This window comes from Tupaia chinensis, unplaced genomic scaffold (genome assembly GCF_000334495.1).
Source record: "Tupaia chinensis unplaced genomic scaffold, TupChi_1.0 Scaffold000303_1, whole genome shotgun sequence".
Taxonomy (NCBI): domain Eukaryota; kingdom Metazoa; phylum Chordata; class Mammalia; order Scandentia; family Tupaiidae; genus Tupaia; species Tupaia belangeri.
The window spans coordinates 1,361,035-1,380,554 of record NW_006159793.1 but is presented as its reverse complement, the minus strand read 5'-3'; the positions used below and the strand labels follow the sequence as shown (position 1 = coordinate 1,380,554).

At 44.6% G+C, this 19,520-nt stretch overlaps 1 protein-coding gene and 1 pseudogene across 1 annotated transcript in view; both read left to right on the top strand.

Moving 5' to 3' along the window:
• Positions 1-8,293: 8,293 nt before the first annotated feature.
• On the top strand, positions 8,294-8,466 carry LOC102490465 (COP9 signalosome complex subunit 9 pseudogene; annotated as a pseudogene).
• A 5,807-nt stretch (positions 8,467-14,273) lies between these two features.
• Positions 14,274-19,520, top strand: part of PDE6A (phosphodiesterase 6A) — an 81,368-nt gene continuing 76,121 nt past the window's right edge. The window contains exon 1 of the mRNA XM_006150879.3: positions 14,274-14,747. Within this exon, the coding sequence (XP_006150941.1) occupies positions 14,274-14,747 (474 nt within the window). The remainder of the gene's footprint in view (positions 14,748-19,520) is intronic.

The following is a 19,520-nucleotide window of genomic DNA, read 5'->3' as shown; positions in this document are numbered from 1 at the left end:
CCACCCTCGGATGGTTTGCCCGGCTCCCTGCACATCACACACATCCCTGAGGACTGCAGAGCTGACTTTGGTCCACCCCACCTCCCTGGCCTTCACTGGCTCTCTAATGTTCTGCAGCTGGAATCTGAGGGAGGAAACAGATAAACAATCCCTGCTAGCAGAGAGCTGGCTAATAATCTGTTTTTCTGTGATAACAGCAGGTCAGTAACCCAGTCTCTCAGCATGTATTGTCCATCTCATTACCCTTTCTGTCTGAGCCTGGGCATTTTCCCTCCTGTTCGTCTCAGGTCTTGTGGAGATGGCTGGCAGCCTGAGTGCCACATACTTTAGCCATCAGCCGTGGCTCTGTCCCTAAAGCCCATCCAGAGTGACTAACGTTCGAGCTGGGGCCACCATGGGCCAATGAAGGCATTTCAGGTGAGGGACCATGTCAGGCTTCTTGTCAGCACTTCCTGACACTTTTTCCTCCCGGGTTGGACAGATCACTGCTCTGAGGTCCTACTGGACCCTGAACTGATTCCCACTATCTAATAGGCTATTCTCAATGTGCCATTTGGGATTCATTTTCTTGACTCTTAATTTTTTACCCTTTTTTAAAATTTAACTTGATTGTTTTATTTATTTACATTCATTCACTGTACATCAATACAGTGTACAAAATGAGATTTTCCATCCAGAATACATTGTATATTGGCTCAATCAAGGATATTACTATACATGTTATCATCAATAATTCTCTACTTCTTATATATTATACTGGAGGAGTCCAACCCGGTGGGGCTCCAGGACCCATTTGAGCCCCTTGACCTTTGAGCATCGCTTCCGGTCGGTTCAGTGAGTTGGCAAGGCCACGACTGTACACCCCCCCGACCTTGGAACAAGCTTGGGTAACTTAGCATGTTGGCAAGGCCGCCTGCTATTTGCTCCGGGACTGTGATAGCCTTGCTGGGAAATGACCCCCCCTCTGACTCCCCGATATACTACTATAAAAGAATTACATAGCTCCCTCATACATTTTGAGTGTGTGGTAGGATTTCCCGAAAAGTCCCCCAACTGCTTCCCCCAACTGCTCCCCTTTACCCTGACCACTTACTGTTAATCACAGTGCTTCATTGGGCACAATAAAGGGTGTGCTAAAGTTCTTCCTGATCTTTGGAAGGCCCTTCAAGACACATTTAATATAAATAATCTTTTCACGTACAATAGGACTAGGCTGAAACTGGCCCAGGACGCTCTCGTCCCATGGTAACTAATGTTCTAACAAAATACAGAACAGTGGTGCCATAGGCTACACAAGTGTATCCACAACACCATAAACCCATTTTAAAGTTTTTCATTAACTTATTAATCACTTCACCACCAGTTGAAAAGGCTGTATCCCCGCCCTCATCAAGTGAACACTAACTCCATCCCTTCAGGATAGGTAAATATATTAAGATTCCTTAAGTTTTAAATCCCTATAGAATTATATAAGTATCATTCTTTATGAAAATCCATAAGAACTAATATCTATGCTTGAGATTTTCTTTTAGTAATCATAAGATGGCTGCTGCTGAACATCGGTTGCTAGTTAACTCTGCTTGCTGGAATTGTTTCCTGAAACCGCACTGCTTGAAGTTACCAGGAATCTGCTTTCATCAATCAAACAATTGTTGAACTGTATCGATGATTAATAGACCTGCCCTTAATCAAACCCTGAATGGTTTCTATTGTTAAAACTTTATGAATTGATGATTAGTACACATAGCACCTCTCCCATTTACTTGCATGTATCACATTTTCAATAAAAAGGCACAATGATTCCTAACAGTTGTCACTCCTCAGAGAGCGATCTCTGGGAGTGTCCGGCTGAGGACGTGCATGAAAAGGCACCGAGACCTTAGTCTTCCTTTCCTTCCAGCGCCGCCTCCGTCGAGCCAACCCACCCCCGCCGAGGCTGGTCCCTGGCATTATACTTTTTTGTCCCCTCTTGATTCCCTACCTCTCACCCTCTGCCAGTTTCCCTCACTCACTGTCTTTGGTATCCACAGTTGTTTTCCATGTCTTTTTATTTTTGGAGAGGTTTTTGCTGTAGGGCGCATGCGCTGGCCAGAAAGACAAGAGAGAGACAGAGAGACAGAAAGCGAGAAATCACCCCCCAGGGGGGATGGCAAGGCCGCAATCCCTTCTCCTCCATGAATGGGGCCCATTCAGAACTCAGATATAGATAGCTGCTGATTGGCTTGTCCTATGGGGACAGGGTGAAAGATAAGAATTAGCAAGACAAAAAGACGGCAGAGATCTAAGAAGTTTAACAAAATTTTTTTAATTAAAAAAATTAAAAATTGAGAGAGAGATGAAAGAGACAGAATACATAGGGTGTTCTGAGCTGGCTCCTAGCTAGATCTGGGGGGAGGAGGGTGAAGTCTGGGGCAGAAGGTCTTCTGTGGTCCTAATCCCTAAATTGATTGTTCTTGAAAGTAGGTTAACAGGAAGTAAACAACTTCAAAAGGTGGAAGAGTTTACAATGAAAGGTATATCTTCACATCCTATTTATTCTTACCCCAGTGTACACAGCAAGGTTTCCTGTGTTGCCTTCTGGACTTATGCCATACTGGCATTTCTGGCTGCACGTTAACATCTCTTCAGGAACTTTTCAAAGATAACAATTTTTGAATTCTATTCCTAGCTAATATGTTTAATTGGTGTAGTGTGAGCTCAGGCACTGATATATTTTTCAAAGAATTTTTTAACTTTATTTATTTAAATTTAATTTAACCACAGATGGACAGAGAGAGAGGGAAAGTGAGAAAGCAAGCTTCCAGGTTCGGGACTCAAACCATGGTTGGCCATGTGGGAGTCTATTGCCCTCAACCACCACACCACTTGCCGGTCCCCTGATATAATTTTTTAAAAGAGATTTTTGCTATAGGGCATGTGCCCTCACCAGAGAGACAGACTGACAGACAGAACCCACTCCCCAGGGGAGATGGCCACGTCATAATCCCTTCTCCTCCATACTCCTCTCTGGATTTTGGCCATGCGCGCTAGGCACCCGGCATGAATTTTAAATCACTGGGTCCAGGACTCGAACCACAGTTGACTATGTGAGAGTCCAGCAAAGTAACCATTATGCTGGTCCCAGCACTGATACATCTTTAAAGGCCCCCAGGAGATTCTCAGCAAACCTAGTGTTGGCAAACTACTCGTCTGTGCATATATTAAATACACATATACAAAACCGTCTGTCTCTCTCCATAAAACAAATATGCATATATAAAACTCTGTCTATATATAGGAAACAAGAGGGGCATGTAATATATCTTATTCTGAACTTTAAAAAGGTAATATTGAGATGGCTCCATGACACACCAGTAACGTGCTGCTGAAGAAAAGCCAACCTCACGCCGTGGCCGTAGTTGCAACCCCAACTCTGGTGAACCTGAAACACATTGGGCATATGCACACGTGTCCATGATCTAACAGGCAAAAGGACCTGTGGAAGATGCTCATCTCTCTCCCCCTCCCTCTCTTTTGCATGTGCACACTCTATTAAGATGAAAGAAAAAAGATTTTTTAATAGTGATATTCTCCTTTATTTTTAATTGCCAGAGGGCGAGTGACCTTGACAGAAAGAAAAAAGATCTTTTTAATAGAAAAGAAAAAGTATTCCTTGAAGATTGTTCCCTATCATTGCCCTGAAAGCTGCTTTCTTGCATCTGTAACAGAGTAAATCACTCTGAAATAGGGTGGTTTAGAATGACCATAATCATTTTGGTTTTTCTCAGTTTCTGTAATCAGGAATTTGGAAATGGCTCGCCTGGGAGGTTCTGGCTTGGGGTCTCTCATAGAGCTGCAGTTAAACCAAGATCGTGTAAGGTGGGGCAGAATGGGGGCAGAAACAGTGGGAGACTTTCTGGACAGCTCTTGTCCTTCACGTCATTCCGGGGTCTCTCGTGGGTATCTCTATGGGCTGCTTTGGGCTTCCACACACATGGCAGCTCCAGAGCAGTTCCTGATAAAATGTCAGCTGGAGGCCTCCAGAGCCCATGTCCCAGCAAGTAAGAGGGTCACTAAATAGCCCCTCAGCCTGTTCTGACCTAGCCTCAAAGTCACTCAGCCTCGCCTCTATTGCAGGCTGTTGGTTGAACGTTATAAAAGCCTATGCAGTTTCTAGGGGACGGTAATAGACCTCGAGTCTCAATGGGAGAAGTGTGGGAAGTTACATTGTAAGGAAAACCTATAGGATGGGAAGTTCTGTTGTGGTCATCTTTGGCCTCAGCAGGTACATAGTATTCCTGTTGTTTAGATGTATTGTTATTTATTTAAGCATTGATGGGCATTTCTGTTACTTCCAGTATTTTAATATTATGAAAAAGTGCTTTGGATGTTTATAGGTATTTTTCCCCTGCCCCCCTCCCCTAAGCCTTAAAGGAACTTGACCTTTTGTGATCACTTGCCTCTCAGAGCCACAAATGGAGGGCAGAAAGTGATCATCCTTAGGCTCAGAAAAGCAACTATTCCCACTTCAGGGCTTTAAGGGAAGTTAGGCTGAACTATTCTGGGAGGAAAGAAGGGAGGGCAAGGGCTGGGTGGAGAGAGCCAGATCCCATATGACCAACCATGGCTTGAATCCAGGCCCCAACGACTTGAAAAAAAAAAAAAAAAACACACCAAGCAGGACCAGAGATGTTGTAATGGTTATGTCACTGGACTCCCACATAGTCAATCGCAGTTCAAGCCCTGGACTCAGTGGTTAAAACTCGTGCTGGGTGCGTGTGTGTTCATGCCCAAAATTCAGAGAGGAGAATGGAGAAGGGATTGCAGCATAGCCATTCCCCCAGGGGCTGATTTTTTGCTTTCTGTCTCTCTGTCTTTCTCTCTGTTTTTTTGGTATGTACATGTGCCCTACAGCAAGAAATCTCTCTAAAAACAAACAGAAAGACATACCAAATTTGTGCTCAAATGTGCCCTGGATCCTGATGAGATGAGGGAATGGAGGAAGGGGGACTGCAGGGTGACGAGGCCTCATTGAGACCATGCTCTCTCTGGTGCGCAAGGGCCCTTTGGCATGGGCTTGTACACTCTGGCATATATTAAGGAAAGTATGGAGGGCAAGTAGTCAGGGAGAAAGGAGGTTGTCTCCCCCAAGATTGGGACAGGACTGGGCTTTGCAGCATCCTCGAGTGAAAAGGACCTGGGCATCTCCCCACCCTGGAGAACTTCCTCCATGGGTGGCTGTGAGTGCCCCAGGCTGTCTGGAGCCTGGAGATAGGAAGTCCTAGCTGTAAGAGCAGGACTTGTTGGCCTTGCATGCTGGCTTGAACGAGGGACATCTTTGTGGCAGCAAAGGCACTAAAGGCCAAAGGGCTTTCTCAGGACTGGGTCAAGTTAGACCAAAAGGCCTTCACATGACCCTGGGGTGGGGCATCGGCTACAGCAAGGATCTGGATCGAATGTTCTGCCAGCACTGTGGGATGGGGGCTTGGAGCATAGAACATTTGATTTGGAGAAAGAAAAGAAACATGACTCTTAGAACCTGAGAGAAGGAGCACAAACCACTCCTGTTACAAATATTTAGGTACAGAAAGTAATCTGTTATTTGACATTTCCCTGCAAGCACAAGGCCCAGCATCCCAGAGCCAGTCTTTCAGAGACATGGGCTGGGAGCTGTGGGAGATTATCACTCAAAATCTGATCTTTGCCTAAAAATATTGACTTTCCCATTCCTTTAATTAAGCAGACTTCTGGCTATTCAGAAATCTTAATGTGTTAGTAGTGACTTTGTTCTATCTCTCTGGTCATGGTTTGAATTAAAATGACAAGAAATAGGGGCCAGCAGGTGCCATGGAGTTTCAGGTGCTGGATCCCACATATTCGACTGCACGGTTCAAGTCTGGACATGGCAGTTTGAAAATCATACCAGGGATGTACACCTGTGTGCCCACAATCTTGAGAGGAGGGTGGAGGAGAGGGGATTGCTGTGTGGCCATCCCTCTGGGGGATGATTTCTCACCTCCAACCCCCATCTCTCTCTGTTGAGAGCAAATGCCCTATAACAACAACAACAACAAAAGAAAATAATTAAGCAGTTTTACAAAGATCAAGTATACAAACATACATAAAAACACAAAACAATTAGAAACTGCTTAAATAACTAACAGTTGGAAATATGTCAAATATATTATGGTATAGCCATCCAAAGGAAGTCTATGAGGTCATTAAAAATCACTTAGTAGGCCCTGCTGTGGTGGTGTAGGCAGCAGGGGCACTGCTGAGAAGTTCCGGAGACATGCGGGAGGGCTCTAAGTTTGCGTTCCAGGTCTGCCGCAACACATCAGGGTGCCCATGATCCCAACTGGCTGCAGGCTAGGGGAGAATCATGGCATGAAGACCCTGCCACGGTGCTTGTCTTTCTCTCTGCCACGTAAAGGAAATAAATAAATAAACTTAAAAAAAAAAAAAAGCAACCCTGAGACCAGGAGATGGTATAATGGTTACATCACTGGACTCCCACATAGTCGACCTTGGTTTGAGTCCCGGGCCCAGTGGCTTAAAACTCACTCCGGGTGTGTGTGCATGTGTGCCCAAAATCCCAAGAGGAGAATGAAGAGAAGGGATTGTGGTGTGGCCACCCCCCCTGGGGAGGTGATTGTCACTTTCTATCTCTCTGTGTCTCTCTGGCAAGCTCACACACCCTACAGTAAAATTGCTCTCTTAAACAAACGACAAACCCTAATGAAAAGATATTCAATAGAGCAGTATGTATGTTGGGAAACAAAATATGTGCTGCACAAACATAGTTTTGTTTTTAAAATTCTATTTATATGATTGAAAAAGAATATATGTTAAAATGTTTCTTTTGTTGTTTTTGTTTACATATATATATTTTTTTTAATAAGTTTTTACTATAAGGTGCATGCACTTGCCAGAAAGTCAGGGAGAGACAGAGAGACAGAAAGTGAGAAATCACCCCACCCAGGGGGTTGGCCATGCCGGAATCCCCTCTCCTCCAATTTCCTCTTGGGATCTTGGGCACGCATGCATACGTGCCCAGCGTGATTTTAAGCCCCTGAGTCCGAGACTCGAACCATGGTCAACTACACGAGAGTCCAGTGACATAGTCATCACACCAACTGCTGGTCCCAGTTTACCTATATTTTTAAAATTGTCTATAACACAGATGTATTACTTTTATTTTTCTTTTAGTGGGACAGAGAGAGTGCACGAGGCAGAGAGAGACTGGCATCCTGGACAGGGGCTTGCCATATCTGGATAACTCTACCCCAGCCTCCCAGTCAGCCATGACCACAGATGTACCCAGCCTGCCTATGATGGACTGGGGAGCCAAACCTGGGCCTCCCATGTAGCTCCCAGCCACCATGAAGCAATGCCCTCCTGCTTGTGCCACCGTAACTGGGCCAGACACACTACTTTATAAAGAGAAAATAATGTAAGTTTTGGGTTTTAAAAAGAGTAGGAAAATAGACATATATGTATTTCTTATGCTTTCTCCTGATTGTCCCTGCTCATACCTAGCTTACATTATTATTATTAACGGCTACATTTATTACAAGCCAGCTGTCAATCAGGTTCAATACATACACTGTCTCTAACCCTCATAACAGTTCTGTAAAATAAGTATTGTTACAACCAATTTGCAAGTAAGAATGTTGAAATTAAGTGGTTTACCCAAGACTCAAAGTTTGTAGATTGCAGAGATAGGATTCAAACTCACTTCTCTCTGATTTCAGTGCCTGAGTGTCGCCCACCTACTGCCTTTCAACCCTATTGTCTAAAAGCATGTATTAGACTTTATCCTTTTTTCTTTTCCTTTTCAGTTTTTTTGTATAGGGAGAGAAAAGGAGAAGGAAAGTGAGAGATCACCCCCCCACCCCCCGGAGAGGGATGGTTGTGCTATAGTCTCTCCTCCTCCATTCTCCTCTCAGGATTTTTCCTTTTCAGTTTTTTTGTATAGGGAGAGAAAAGGAGAAGGAAAGTGAGAGATCATACCCCCCCCAGAGGGGGATGGTTATGCTATAGTCTCTCCTCCTTCATTCTCCTCTCAGGATTTTGGGCATGCACACACATGTACCTGGCATGATTTTCAAGCTGCCAGGTCCAGGACTCAAACGGTAGAGTAGGCCATGTGGGATTCAGCCACCCTAAGCTCCATGCCACCTGCCAGCCCTAAGCCTTATCATACCTGACTTTAGGATTACCCACATTTTTCACCTTTTTTTGAGTTCCAGATCTTTTCTAGAGTCTGAGCTTTAGAAAATGCCTGATCGGATGAGCACTCCACAGACCCAAGATGAAGCCGGCCGTGGACTAGATGTTCCCCAAGGGTATCAGGCCCTACATGGACCTAGACGAGGCGGGAGGCAGCACCAGGCTCCTGATGGAGTTGGCCGTCAATGAAAGGCAGTTCACATGGACTTTGTCAATGAGTTCGAAGGCCTCTTTGATGACGACGATGTCCAGTGAGGCCGGAACAGCTGCAGTCGTGGCCAGACCTCTTGTCACAGAGCCCTGCAGCAGGTGTGTGTGGACGCAGCCACGATGGCTTTAAAGAACTCATGGAGACCACGTGCAGTTAGGCCTGCCTAGCCAACCACGAGAAGACGGTTTCTTTCCCCCAGGATGCTGATCCTGACTGTCTATCTTTTGTCCTTGTTTCAAGTAAAAAGAGCACTGTCATCAGAAAAAAAGAAAGAAAGAAAGAAAGAAAGAAAGAAAGAAAGAAAGAAAGAAAGAAAAGAAAATGCCCAATTGGTTAAAAAGCACACATAGACAAACTTTCCACGGCTCTTCCATGGCTCATCCATCAGCCTAGGCTGAGCCTTCAAAGTAAAACCAGAGAACTTCACAGACTGGCCAAGTCCAAGGACATAGACCCAACAGGAAACCCATCTAGCTGAAGAAAGTCACTAACTCAATAGGAGGCCACACAATTAGGAGCTGATATCAACTCTAGGTCAAGGGTAAAAACAAACGAAGTGTGGGAGCCAGCCAAAGTAAGTATGAAACGAGGGTGGGGACCCGCATGGCTGTTCCGGCAGTTCTGAGAGCTGGCTGGAGGACAAGGGAAAATGTCTTCCCGTCAGGCTTCAGAGGAGGGAGGGCTTGGCAAGCTAGGAGAAGGCCTTCCATCAGGAAATGGAGGCTAAGTCAACACTGAACGCCAGTGCTGTGTCCTGAAGGGGGAGACTCAGTCAAGCTTCCTCTGGGAGTTCAGTGGCATAGATTATCGAGGTGTGTCACTGTTAACTCCTACTCTCTCCTAGGCAGCCCATGCCGTCCACATTCCACCTCCTGCTTCTCAACCCACTCATTTCTCCCCATTTCTCCAAACCCAGCCTGGACCAGTTCCTCATCCTCTAGGAATGTCACTATAGCCTTGTTCATGATTTGCTAGCCCCATATCTGTCTTCCTATAGAAGTGTTTGAATCCTCTTTGACATGTCCTCCACTTACATACTTTGAATGACAGGGTGCTCACTACCTATAAGGTAATCCAGTTCATCTTTGATGGTTACAATAACTAATAATCTAATAATAACTGACTACCTACTATTCCATTGAAACAACCATTCTTTTTTTTTTTTTGGAGAGGTTTTTGCTATAGGGTGCGTGCACTCGCCAGACAGACAGAGAGAGACAGAGAGACAGAAAGTGAGAAATCACCCCCCAGGGGGGATGGCCACATCGCAATCCCTTCTCCTCCATTCTCCTCTCGGGATCTTGGGCATGCACGCACATGTACCCGGTGTGAGTGTAAGCCACCGGGTCCGGGACTCGAACCGCAGTTGACTACATGGGAGTCCAGCGACATAGCCATTATGCTAACTGCTGGTCCCCAAATGACCATTCTTGTAGGCTAAAAAGAGTCATTAGTAGTTTTAGAGGGTTCGACTTAATATTCGCCAAGTACATAGCTTTGCATTATGTACTACGTTATCTCATTTAATCTCTATAATGGCCATGTGGAATAATTACAGTTTTATAGCTAAGTGAAGTGAGGTCCAGGAGAAACTAAATAATTTACACAGAAAGCAAATGACAGGCTCTCTCCCAGTTTAGCTCTCAAATTCCAGGTTTTAAGCACTTTAGGAACTATCTTCTTCTTCTTTTTTTTTTTTTTTTAGATTTATTTATTTATTATTTATTTATTTTAAATTTTGACCAGAGAGAGAAGGAAAGCAAGAAAGCAAGCCACCAGGTCTGGGACTCAAGGCATGGTTGACCATGGAGAGCCCATAGAGAAAGATCAGTGATTACCAGGGGACTGGGTGACAGGGGTGCTGGGGCTGACTGCCAGAGGTATGAGGTTTATTTTGGAATTGGTGGAAATTTTCTGAAATTGTAATGGTGATTGCAGAGCATATCAAATGTGCTTAAAAATCATTGAATTGTGTGCTTTAAAACAGTGGGTTTTCTGTTATATGAATTAGACTGATTTTTAAAATATTTTTAAAATCGCCTGCAGTTTGAGTTACCTAACTTTCCAAACGTTTCAGTTTGTGTGAAATTTGGATCTTGGAGTAGAGACCATTCTAAATAAATACACTAGGCATTATTCCAGGAGAACTTTACCAAGTCTTGTGGGTTGGGAGTGGAGAGATCAGCTATTCCTAGAGTCTGCCTGGAATCGTGGAACTGGGAGTGTTAGAAATAAATTACTCAACTCCTTTGTTTTGTTGATAGAGAAACCAAAGCCTTTAAAAAAGATAGACTATTTGGAAGTCATAGCTTGGGCATTGTTGGGCCTATAAGCCTGTATTCCTCTTTCTAGCGATACGTGTTCTTTTAAAAGCTGGTTTACAAGAAACATCTTTTCTAACTCAATTGATAGTCCCTGTTCCCAAGGAAAGGAGCTTCAGAGTCCGGTTTCTCCCCGGACATCTGAAACCAGGCCCATTCCATGGGTGAGTTAGGCAGCCCACGGCAAACACCAGCTCTTTTGTACCTACCCAGTAATTAGGACAGATGATGTTCAACACACTTGCCTTCCATATTCTGGCATATCAAAACACAAGGTAAAAGTAGATTTTCCAACAAAGCAGTTGCTTATCTTCTTACCCAGAACTAAGCCTTGTGCACATAGGTCCTAAAGGACCTAGACTAGGTTCTCTGGGAGATTTTTAAAAGGCTACATTTTCACTCTGAGACTCAAGGAGCTTGATTTTGATGAAAGTACAGATGTACACAATCACACAACCTAGACTGTAGAAACTCCCATTAGATGGAAAGGAAACCAGGAGTTTGGCAATCCCAAGTTGGAAGCATCTCACTGGCGCATCAGAGAAGAAGCCATGGAGGCAATGGTGTTTGGGCTGTGTGGTAAAAGACAGGTAGGAGGCATAGCAAGAATAAAGATCCAAGAACCAAAAAGAGGGTCCGACGATGGCACAGTGGTAAAGCAGTGCTCTGTGAGGCAGTTCCGTGTGGGAAGATTCCTGCTTCGAGTCCAGAGACCTTCCTGGGTATGCTGGGCATATGCTTGCCCACGATCTAGGGTTGACTAAAGGTTGGGAGTAGGTCACGGCATGTAGACCCTGCTGAGAGGTCTGTCTCTTTCTCTCTCTCTCTCTTTCTCTGTCTCTCTCTCACCATCCCTCTCTCTTTCTGTCTCTCTTGCTCATGGAAAAAATAAGAAAAAAAAAAGAATGAAAAACATTAGGGTAGAGCTTAGGATATATGTAAGAAAAAAATTGTGGAAAACAAAGTAAGAAGTATTGGGGTCAAATTCTGGAGAGTTACTAATATCAGGGATAAGAAAAATTACTTAACCAAATAGGCAACAGGATATTCTTGAGGGGTGGGGAGGCCCTGAGGACAGACGCTCTTTCTCTGTAGTACTGCTTTAGGGATAAAATTAGCATTATATTTTCAAAACCCTTGACAGCACCTGCAAACACTTTGAGCCTGGGATTTAACTTCTAGGTACTTTTACTGTGAAATATAAGGATATTCATGATATTATTCACAATATTAGAAAATTAGAAACAACCTACATGAATTAGGGTGATTTTGCCTTGCAGAGACATTTGGGAATGTCTAGAAATATTTTTGGTTGTCACAACTTCAGGGGTTTGCTACTGGTCTCTATGAGTACAGGCCAGAGAAAACATCCCATAATGCACAGGACAGCCTCCCGTAACAGAGAATTACTGGGTCCCAAAAGGTCAATAGTGTCAAGGAGGAGAAACCCTTCTGTAGAGGTGGGTATCATGGTAAATCCACACGGTGCAATGCTCCACAGTAGTTAGAGTGAATGGAAAGAGCTTTGAAAGGTGTTCATGATATTTTGAAAAGTGGAAAAAAGCATCTTATAACCTGGTTCTACATTTGGGAGGGTATATAATATATATGTATTATATATATGTAATATATATGTTTGTATGTGTGTATGTGAGTGTATTCTCCAGGAAAAGATTTTAAAATATACAAAAAAATATTGGCAATGGTAGTATCTGGGATCATGTTGGATTTTAATTTTCTTCTTTGTGTCTCCTTGGGTTTTCTACATTTTAATCATGTACATAAGAGACATACCATTTTAAATAAAATAAAACAAAATCCTGATCACCCAGGACATGTCAGGCAGCCTGGCAAGGCCTAGAGAATCAACCCTGACAGGTCCCTACTCTTACAAAGTTCGCGATGCAGTGAGGAACAAAGACAAAGGGATGAATAAACAAAAAGCAAACAGGATTCTTCCTGGTAAATGTAATAAAGAAAATAAATAGGGTGGTATGAGCAGCAGAACTGGGAAGGGAACAGCTGGGGCCTACCAGCTTGAGATAACCAGAGATGACCAGTGTGACCTGGGCCCTCGAAGCTGAGAAGGAGACAGCAGGGGCGGAGAGCTGGGAAGGAACATTCGGGCAGAGGGCTCAGGTTTGCAATGGGGAAAGCGTTTGAAGAAGTTCAAGTTGCTTCATGGGCCCCAACACGGAACCCCTCTGTCCACAGTACAGCATGGGTGCAGTGCCCTAAGAGTTTATTACACTGTACAATAAAGGAAGTAATCTACTCTGCTTCAAAGTTTATTACAAAGTTCGAAGTGCCAGCAACGGTCTACAATCACGCGTGCCACAATGTTTACAAGGCAGGGATGCCAGGCTCTGGTAGATGCAGTCACGGAGGCTAAAGGACGTTTTACCCAGAGGGAAAAATACTCTGGTCCACCTCCCTGGTGTGCAGGGGTGAGGGGCCCTTCAGTGAGGATTCTGGTATTTCCAGCGACTCTAGAATTGATAGCATCTGGACCACTCTGTGCATTTCTAAAGGACCAAAGGGTACAAGCTGGAGCCACAAAAAGTACATGGAAGCGCCAAGAGAAAGATCAAATGGGAGCAGGGAAACAGAGCGTTAAAGTCAAGCATCCATGGAAAGGACAGAAACTAAAATATTCACCTGAGGTTATCTCTGAGTAGCAGATTGGGGTGATTTTAATCGTCTTTTGTGTGTTTTCTACAGTGAATATTATTACTTCTGTAATAAAAGGTAAGCAAGCAAAGGTGTGTCCTTTTTATGAGGGCTTTTAGAATGCTCAAATTAGAGTCTGAAATCTAAAGCTGAGAAAAACTTCAGTGCAGAGTGTGTGAAATCGAGACCTACTGGTACGAGATCCATTAGGTACACAAGGGAGGCAGGCTGGGAGCTGGCCACACAACCCGAAGGCCCATGTGGGAAGCACTGGGGAAGAGGGCATGGAGGGGTGGAGTGAGGGGGAGGGAGAGACAGAGGCTGGCAGCAGGCAACTCTCAGTTCCAGCCATTCCCGCTATGGAGGAATGTGGACAGGGTGATTCGGTCTGACTCTCCGAGAGAACCAAGACAGATCTCCTGAGCGTAAGCGTTTGGTTTCTATGTCAAATGTTCAAGAAAGAGCAGTGAAAACACATCTACGGGTAGTGGGTGGTCCCTGTGCCACTTGTTTGCCACCTCCGTTTCAGCGGTATTGAAACCCATTTTTGCTCTGTGTGGAAATCTCTCATCTCCACTGTAGATGAAGGTTGAAAAGTGAACTCTCACTTCCTCCCTTCTGGGGCCAACAGTATCTGGAACACACTGATCCTCATAATCCTTGTTCTTGGGAAATATTAATGACTTAATCCCTCCAGCTCACTCCTGCTCCTGTGCAGTCAACTCAGTGTGGTTCACAGACAAGACTCAGAGAAGTCCAGATTGGAGCAGAAAGCTCAACTTTGACACACACTGAAAAATTGCCTTCGGTAGGCCTCAGGATCAGTCCTTCCACAAAAGTAGCCAGTGGGATTCCCAGCCATGAACGAAGTGACAGCAGAGGAGGTGGAGAAGTTCCTGGACTCCAATATTGGCTTTGCCAAGCAGTACTGTAACCTCCGCTATCGGGCCAAGGTCATCTCAGACCTTCTTGGGGCCAAGGAGGCAGCTGTGGACTTCAGCAACTACCACTCACTGAACAGCGTGGAAGAGAGCGAAATCATCTTTGATCTCCTGCGGGACTTTCAGGAAAATTTGCAGGCTGAGAAGGGCATCTTCAACATCATGAAGAAGCTGTGCTTCCTCCTGCAGGCAGACTGCATGAGCCTGTTTATGTACAGGACCCGCAACGGCATCGCAGAGCTAGCCACCCGTCTCTTCAATGTCTGCAAGGATGCTGTCTTTGAGGACTGCCTGGTGATGCCTGAGGGGGAGATTGTCTTTCCCCTGGACATGGGCGTCGTGGGCCATGTTGCACACGCTAAAAAGATCGTCAATGTCCCCAACACAAAAGAGGTACTCTCTTTCCCATAAGGGAGAAGACAGTGAAGCATTATTCTGTGGGATTCTTAGATGTAAGTGGGGTGGAGCTACCAAGACTGGGTTGGTGGGCAGGGCTGGTGGCCTAGTGGTAAAGGGAGTCCACATAGCCCACCACATGGTTCAAATCCCGGCCCACAGTGGCTTGAGAAACATGCTGGGCTTTTGTGTGTTGGAGATGGAGAAATGGAAGAGAAGAGAATGTGGTATGACCACACCCTGGTTCTCCTTGTCTCTCTCTCTCTCTCTCTGCAGCCAGTCAGTATATGCACCCTCTGGCGAACAAAATAAAACAAAACAATAAACTGGGAAGGTGATGACATAATGCTTCTCTTTATTTACCTACTTATAACTTTATTTTGGAAAAAAAAATTCTTAACAGGGGAGTTTGAAATAATGCAAAGAACTGTGCATCTTTCACTCAAATTTACTAATCATTAATATCTTACCACATTTGATTTTTCTCTCCATTTATTCTGTCCCATTTGAAAGGAAGATGCAAACAGCACACCCTTTTGTCCCTAAGCACTTCACGTCCAGAGCCAGGTTATTTCTCACATCTCCACATTACAATGATGGCTGTAACAATGAAATGTAACATAGACACAGCACCACTGTCCAATAAATAGTTAATAATCCACTTTTGCCAGTTATCTCAGTTATAGTTGTGTGATACTCTCTCATTTTCCTGAATGCAAAACTGTTTCTCAGTCTGCTTTTGTATTCTGTGATGCTGATTTTTTTCAAGAGTACCAACCAAATATTTTGCAGAAATGTTTTTCCATTTGTCTGTTGCTTTATGATTAGTTTCAGATAAAGCATTTCTGGCAGGAATATCACAGAAGTGATGTGGTTTTGTTCATAGTTGGCATCAGGAGGCCGAGGCAGTCTGTCTCGTTGCTGGAAATGTTCACATTGATCATTTGGTTCAATTCTTGGCTCTTTCTTTTAAGAGTCCAGCATCCCATGAGATTCTACTGGCAGTTTTGATAAGGATGTCTTTGTTCGCCTCGGCCAAATCACTTCCCTTCTCTGGACATGAGCTTTCAAAGGTTGTGATGAGATCCTTCAGATCTCAGCTTAAAAGTCACTCCTTTTTTTTTTTTGAGAGATTTTTGCTATAGGGTGTGTGCACTCGCCAGACAGACAGAGAGAGACAGAGAGAGAGAAAGTGAGAGATCACCCCCCAGGGGGTATGGTCACGCCGCAATCCCTTCTCCTCCATTCTCCTCTCGGGATCTTGGGCATGCACGCACACGCGCCTGGCGTGAGTTCTAAGCCACCAGGTCCGGGATGCGAACCGTGGTTGACTACGTGGGAGTCCAGCGACATAGCCATTACGCTAACTGCTGGTTCCCAAAAGTCACTTCTTCAGAGAGGTCCTCCCTGATACTTCTATTATAGTCTCCTTTCTAAAACCATTTATCACCATAAGCTCTGGGGGCCAGGGACCACGTCAGCCTCCATGGAAAGGAGGCAGAATTACCAGGAATTTATCCCAGAACCCTGCAAGATGTCTGGAACAAAACAGGCACTCAGTAAACACTTGGCATAAAAGACTCACAGTCAATTATGTAACCGTTTCTTTAACTCCTGTCTCACCCAAAAGAATGTTTTCCTCACAATGGCAGGACCCATGTGGGTCTCACTTCCTATTGCCCTAGCCAAGACCGTGTTCAGTCATTTTTAAGACACGGCCTCTGGACATTTCGTGACTTTGTGCTCCCCTTACCTCAGGTTTTATCTCAGACTAAGGGTTTTAAGGTTAAAAAGGGGGTCTTCAGAGATCATCTTACCCAACTGCTTTATATGAGGAAATGGGACCAGGAGATCTCAAGGAGGGCTGTCTCATGTCACCTGAGACTTAGGACCAAGCCAGGACTTTACATCTGCTAGTGCAAGAATTTAGACTGGTCATCTTCTTGACTTGGGTTTCTTAGCAAGATAAGCACAGACTTGGGCCTCTGTGGAAAACACACTGTGAGCTTTTCCATGGGGCTAATCTCTCCCTTTATCCCCTCCTTGGGTACCCAGGGTGGAGGCAATGGTTCTTCACTCAGGGGGGCTTTCCTGAGGCCTCATCTACCTGCACTGGAGGCTGCTCTCCTTTCAGCTCTTTTTAGACTTTAACCGTAGCTAACATGGGTTGTCTCACTCATTTCGCCTCCCTAACAACCTTGTCATAACTCTTATTATCACCATGTCCCAGTCCATTCTATTGCTAATAACTGAACATACCCAAATCTGAGTGATTTAAGGTAATAGAGGTTTATTCAGTTCATAGTTCTTATTTTTTAAATAATTATGTCATTTAACTTTATTTATTTTCATTTGACCAGAGAGGGACAGAGTGAAAGAGAAAGAGAGTAAGAAAGCAAGCCACCAGGCCCAGAACTCGAACCGTGGTCGGCCATGTGGGAGTCCAGCACTCTTAACTACCATGCCACCTGCCAGCCCCATCAGTTCATAGTTTTAAGTTCCAAGGGCCAAGGTCACCTCTGGAGGGGATCTTACAGTTCCAAGGCATCACATTACAAGGGCCAGAGCAGAGGGAGTGTGTATATCTAAGCCTCTGTTCTTATTTCCTCTCCTTGTAAGTCTGCCAGCCGGTCACATGGTGGTCATCCCACATGGCCAACTGCATAGCTTCAGTCCCAGACCCAGCAGCTTGACAAACATGCAATAGCTTCAGTCCCAGACTCAGCAGCTTGACAAACATGCTAGGTTAATGTGCAAAAGGAGGGAGAAATGGAGAAGAAGGAATTGTGGCATGAGCATCACCCATGGAAGGTGCTTTCTCACATTCTCTTTCTCTCTGTCTCTCTCTGTTTTTTTCCAGAGAGTGCATGTATCTTCTAGCAAATTGGAAAACAACCAAAAAACATCCACCAGGAGTTAATGATGAGGGACCCTAACATAATCACTTAATTACTCCCAAAGGCCTCACCTTTCGATGTCAACCCAAAATCAATTCATGAATTTTGGAGGTCACAAAGCATAGCATTCCACTGCTAGCTCCCTAAGTTTATGTACTTATCTAAAAAAAAATTGTTTTAAATAATCTCCATAGTCTAAAAGTCTCAACTCATTCCAGAACCAATTCCAAAGCCCAAAGTCCAAAGTCAAATCTGAGACTCACAGTAAATTCCTTCCAGCATGAACGTATGAAATCAAAACAAATTTTCAAACTACAGTGTCAAAACAGGCACTGGGTAGAAAGTCCCATTCCATAAGAAGAAAGGAGTAGGACAAAGGCTAGAGCAGACCAAAATCCAGGAGGGCAGACAAGTAGTCTTGAAATTCCATGTGCCATCTCCTGCACACACTGACGGGATTGGGCTCCCAAAGCGTCAGTCTTGTCAGCCTGGCCTTGTAGGGCACAGTCTGTGTTTCAGCTCTCTGCAGGTTGAGCCTCATGCATGCAGTTCTTTTAGATAGCCTTGATAGCTCCACAGTTCTGGGGTCTTAAGGGCATTTTTATTCCCATTGCTCTACTAGGCTCTGCCCCAGGAGGGACTCTCTTTAGCAGCTCTAATCTCACATTTCCACTTGGCTTTGCCATAATGGAGGCTCTCCACAGAGGTGAAGACCACCAGGTTGTCCACCAGGTTGTCTGAAACAGTCTTAGAAATCCTGGAAGAGGCCCTGTGCCTCCATAGCTCTTGAATCCCTAGAGCCTGTAGAATCACCACATTGTATCTATCACCAGTGTCTGCTGCTTGCAGGTTCTGGAGTAGAGTTAGGAGCAGTAGCTTAATGGCAAGCTGAGCATCACAAGCTTTACCTGGGACAAGAACACTTTTTGAGGGTGTGTGGCAGCCAAGTCCCAATGTAGCTCAGAGCTATGAGTTTGCGTCTGGCTAATCTCCTGAAATTATTCTGCTTTCTTTCTTTCTTTTTCTTTTTAAAGAGAGATTTTTGCTATAGGACACATGCATTCTCCAGAGAGAGGGAAAACAAGAAATCACTCCCAGGGAGATGGCCATGCTGCAATCCCATGCATATGGGCCTGGCATGAGTTTTAAGCCTCTGGGTCCAGGACTCAAACTGCAGTTGACTATGTGGGAGTTCAGTGACATAAACATTACGCTACCTGCTTTCTTTCTTCTTTTTTTCTTTCTTCCTTCCTTTCCTTTTTTTGGAGAGGTTTTTGCTATAGGGCACATGCACTTGCCAGACAGAGAGAGACAGAGAGACAGAAAGCGAGAAATCACCCCCTAGGGGGGATGGCCACGCCGCAGTCCCTTCTCTTCCTTTCTCCTCTCGGGATCTTGGGCACGCATGCACACGTGCCTGGTGTGAGTTTTAAGCCACCAGGTCCAGGATGCGAACCGTGGTCAACTACATGGGAGCCCAGCGACATAGCCATTACGCTAACTGCTGGTTCCTGCTACCTGCTTTCTTAAGCTTACAGACTGTGATACAAATGAAGGTTAGCCTCAAAGGTCTCTGAAATGCCCTTGGAATTTTTCTCCCACCTCATGACACTTGTCACCTGGATCTCTTGTAGCCTTGCTAATCTATTGTGTAGGTGATTGCTGAGGTATACCTTTAGTTTTCTGTCCTAAAAAGGCTTCTTGATTCTTTTTTCTTCCTTCCTTCCTTTCTTTCTTTCCTTCCTTCCTTTCTTCCATCTTTCTTTTTCTTTTCTTTTCTTTCTTTCTTTCTTCCTTCCTTCCTTCCTTCCTTCCTTCCTTCCTTCCTTACTTCCTCTCTTTCTTTCTTTCTTTCTTTCTTTCTTTCTTTCTT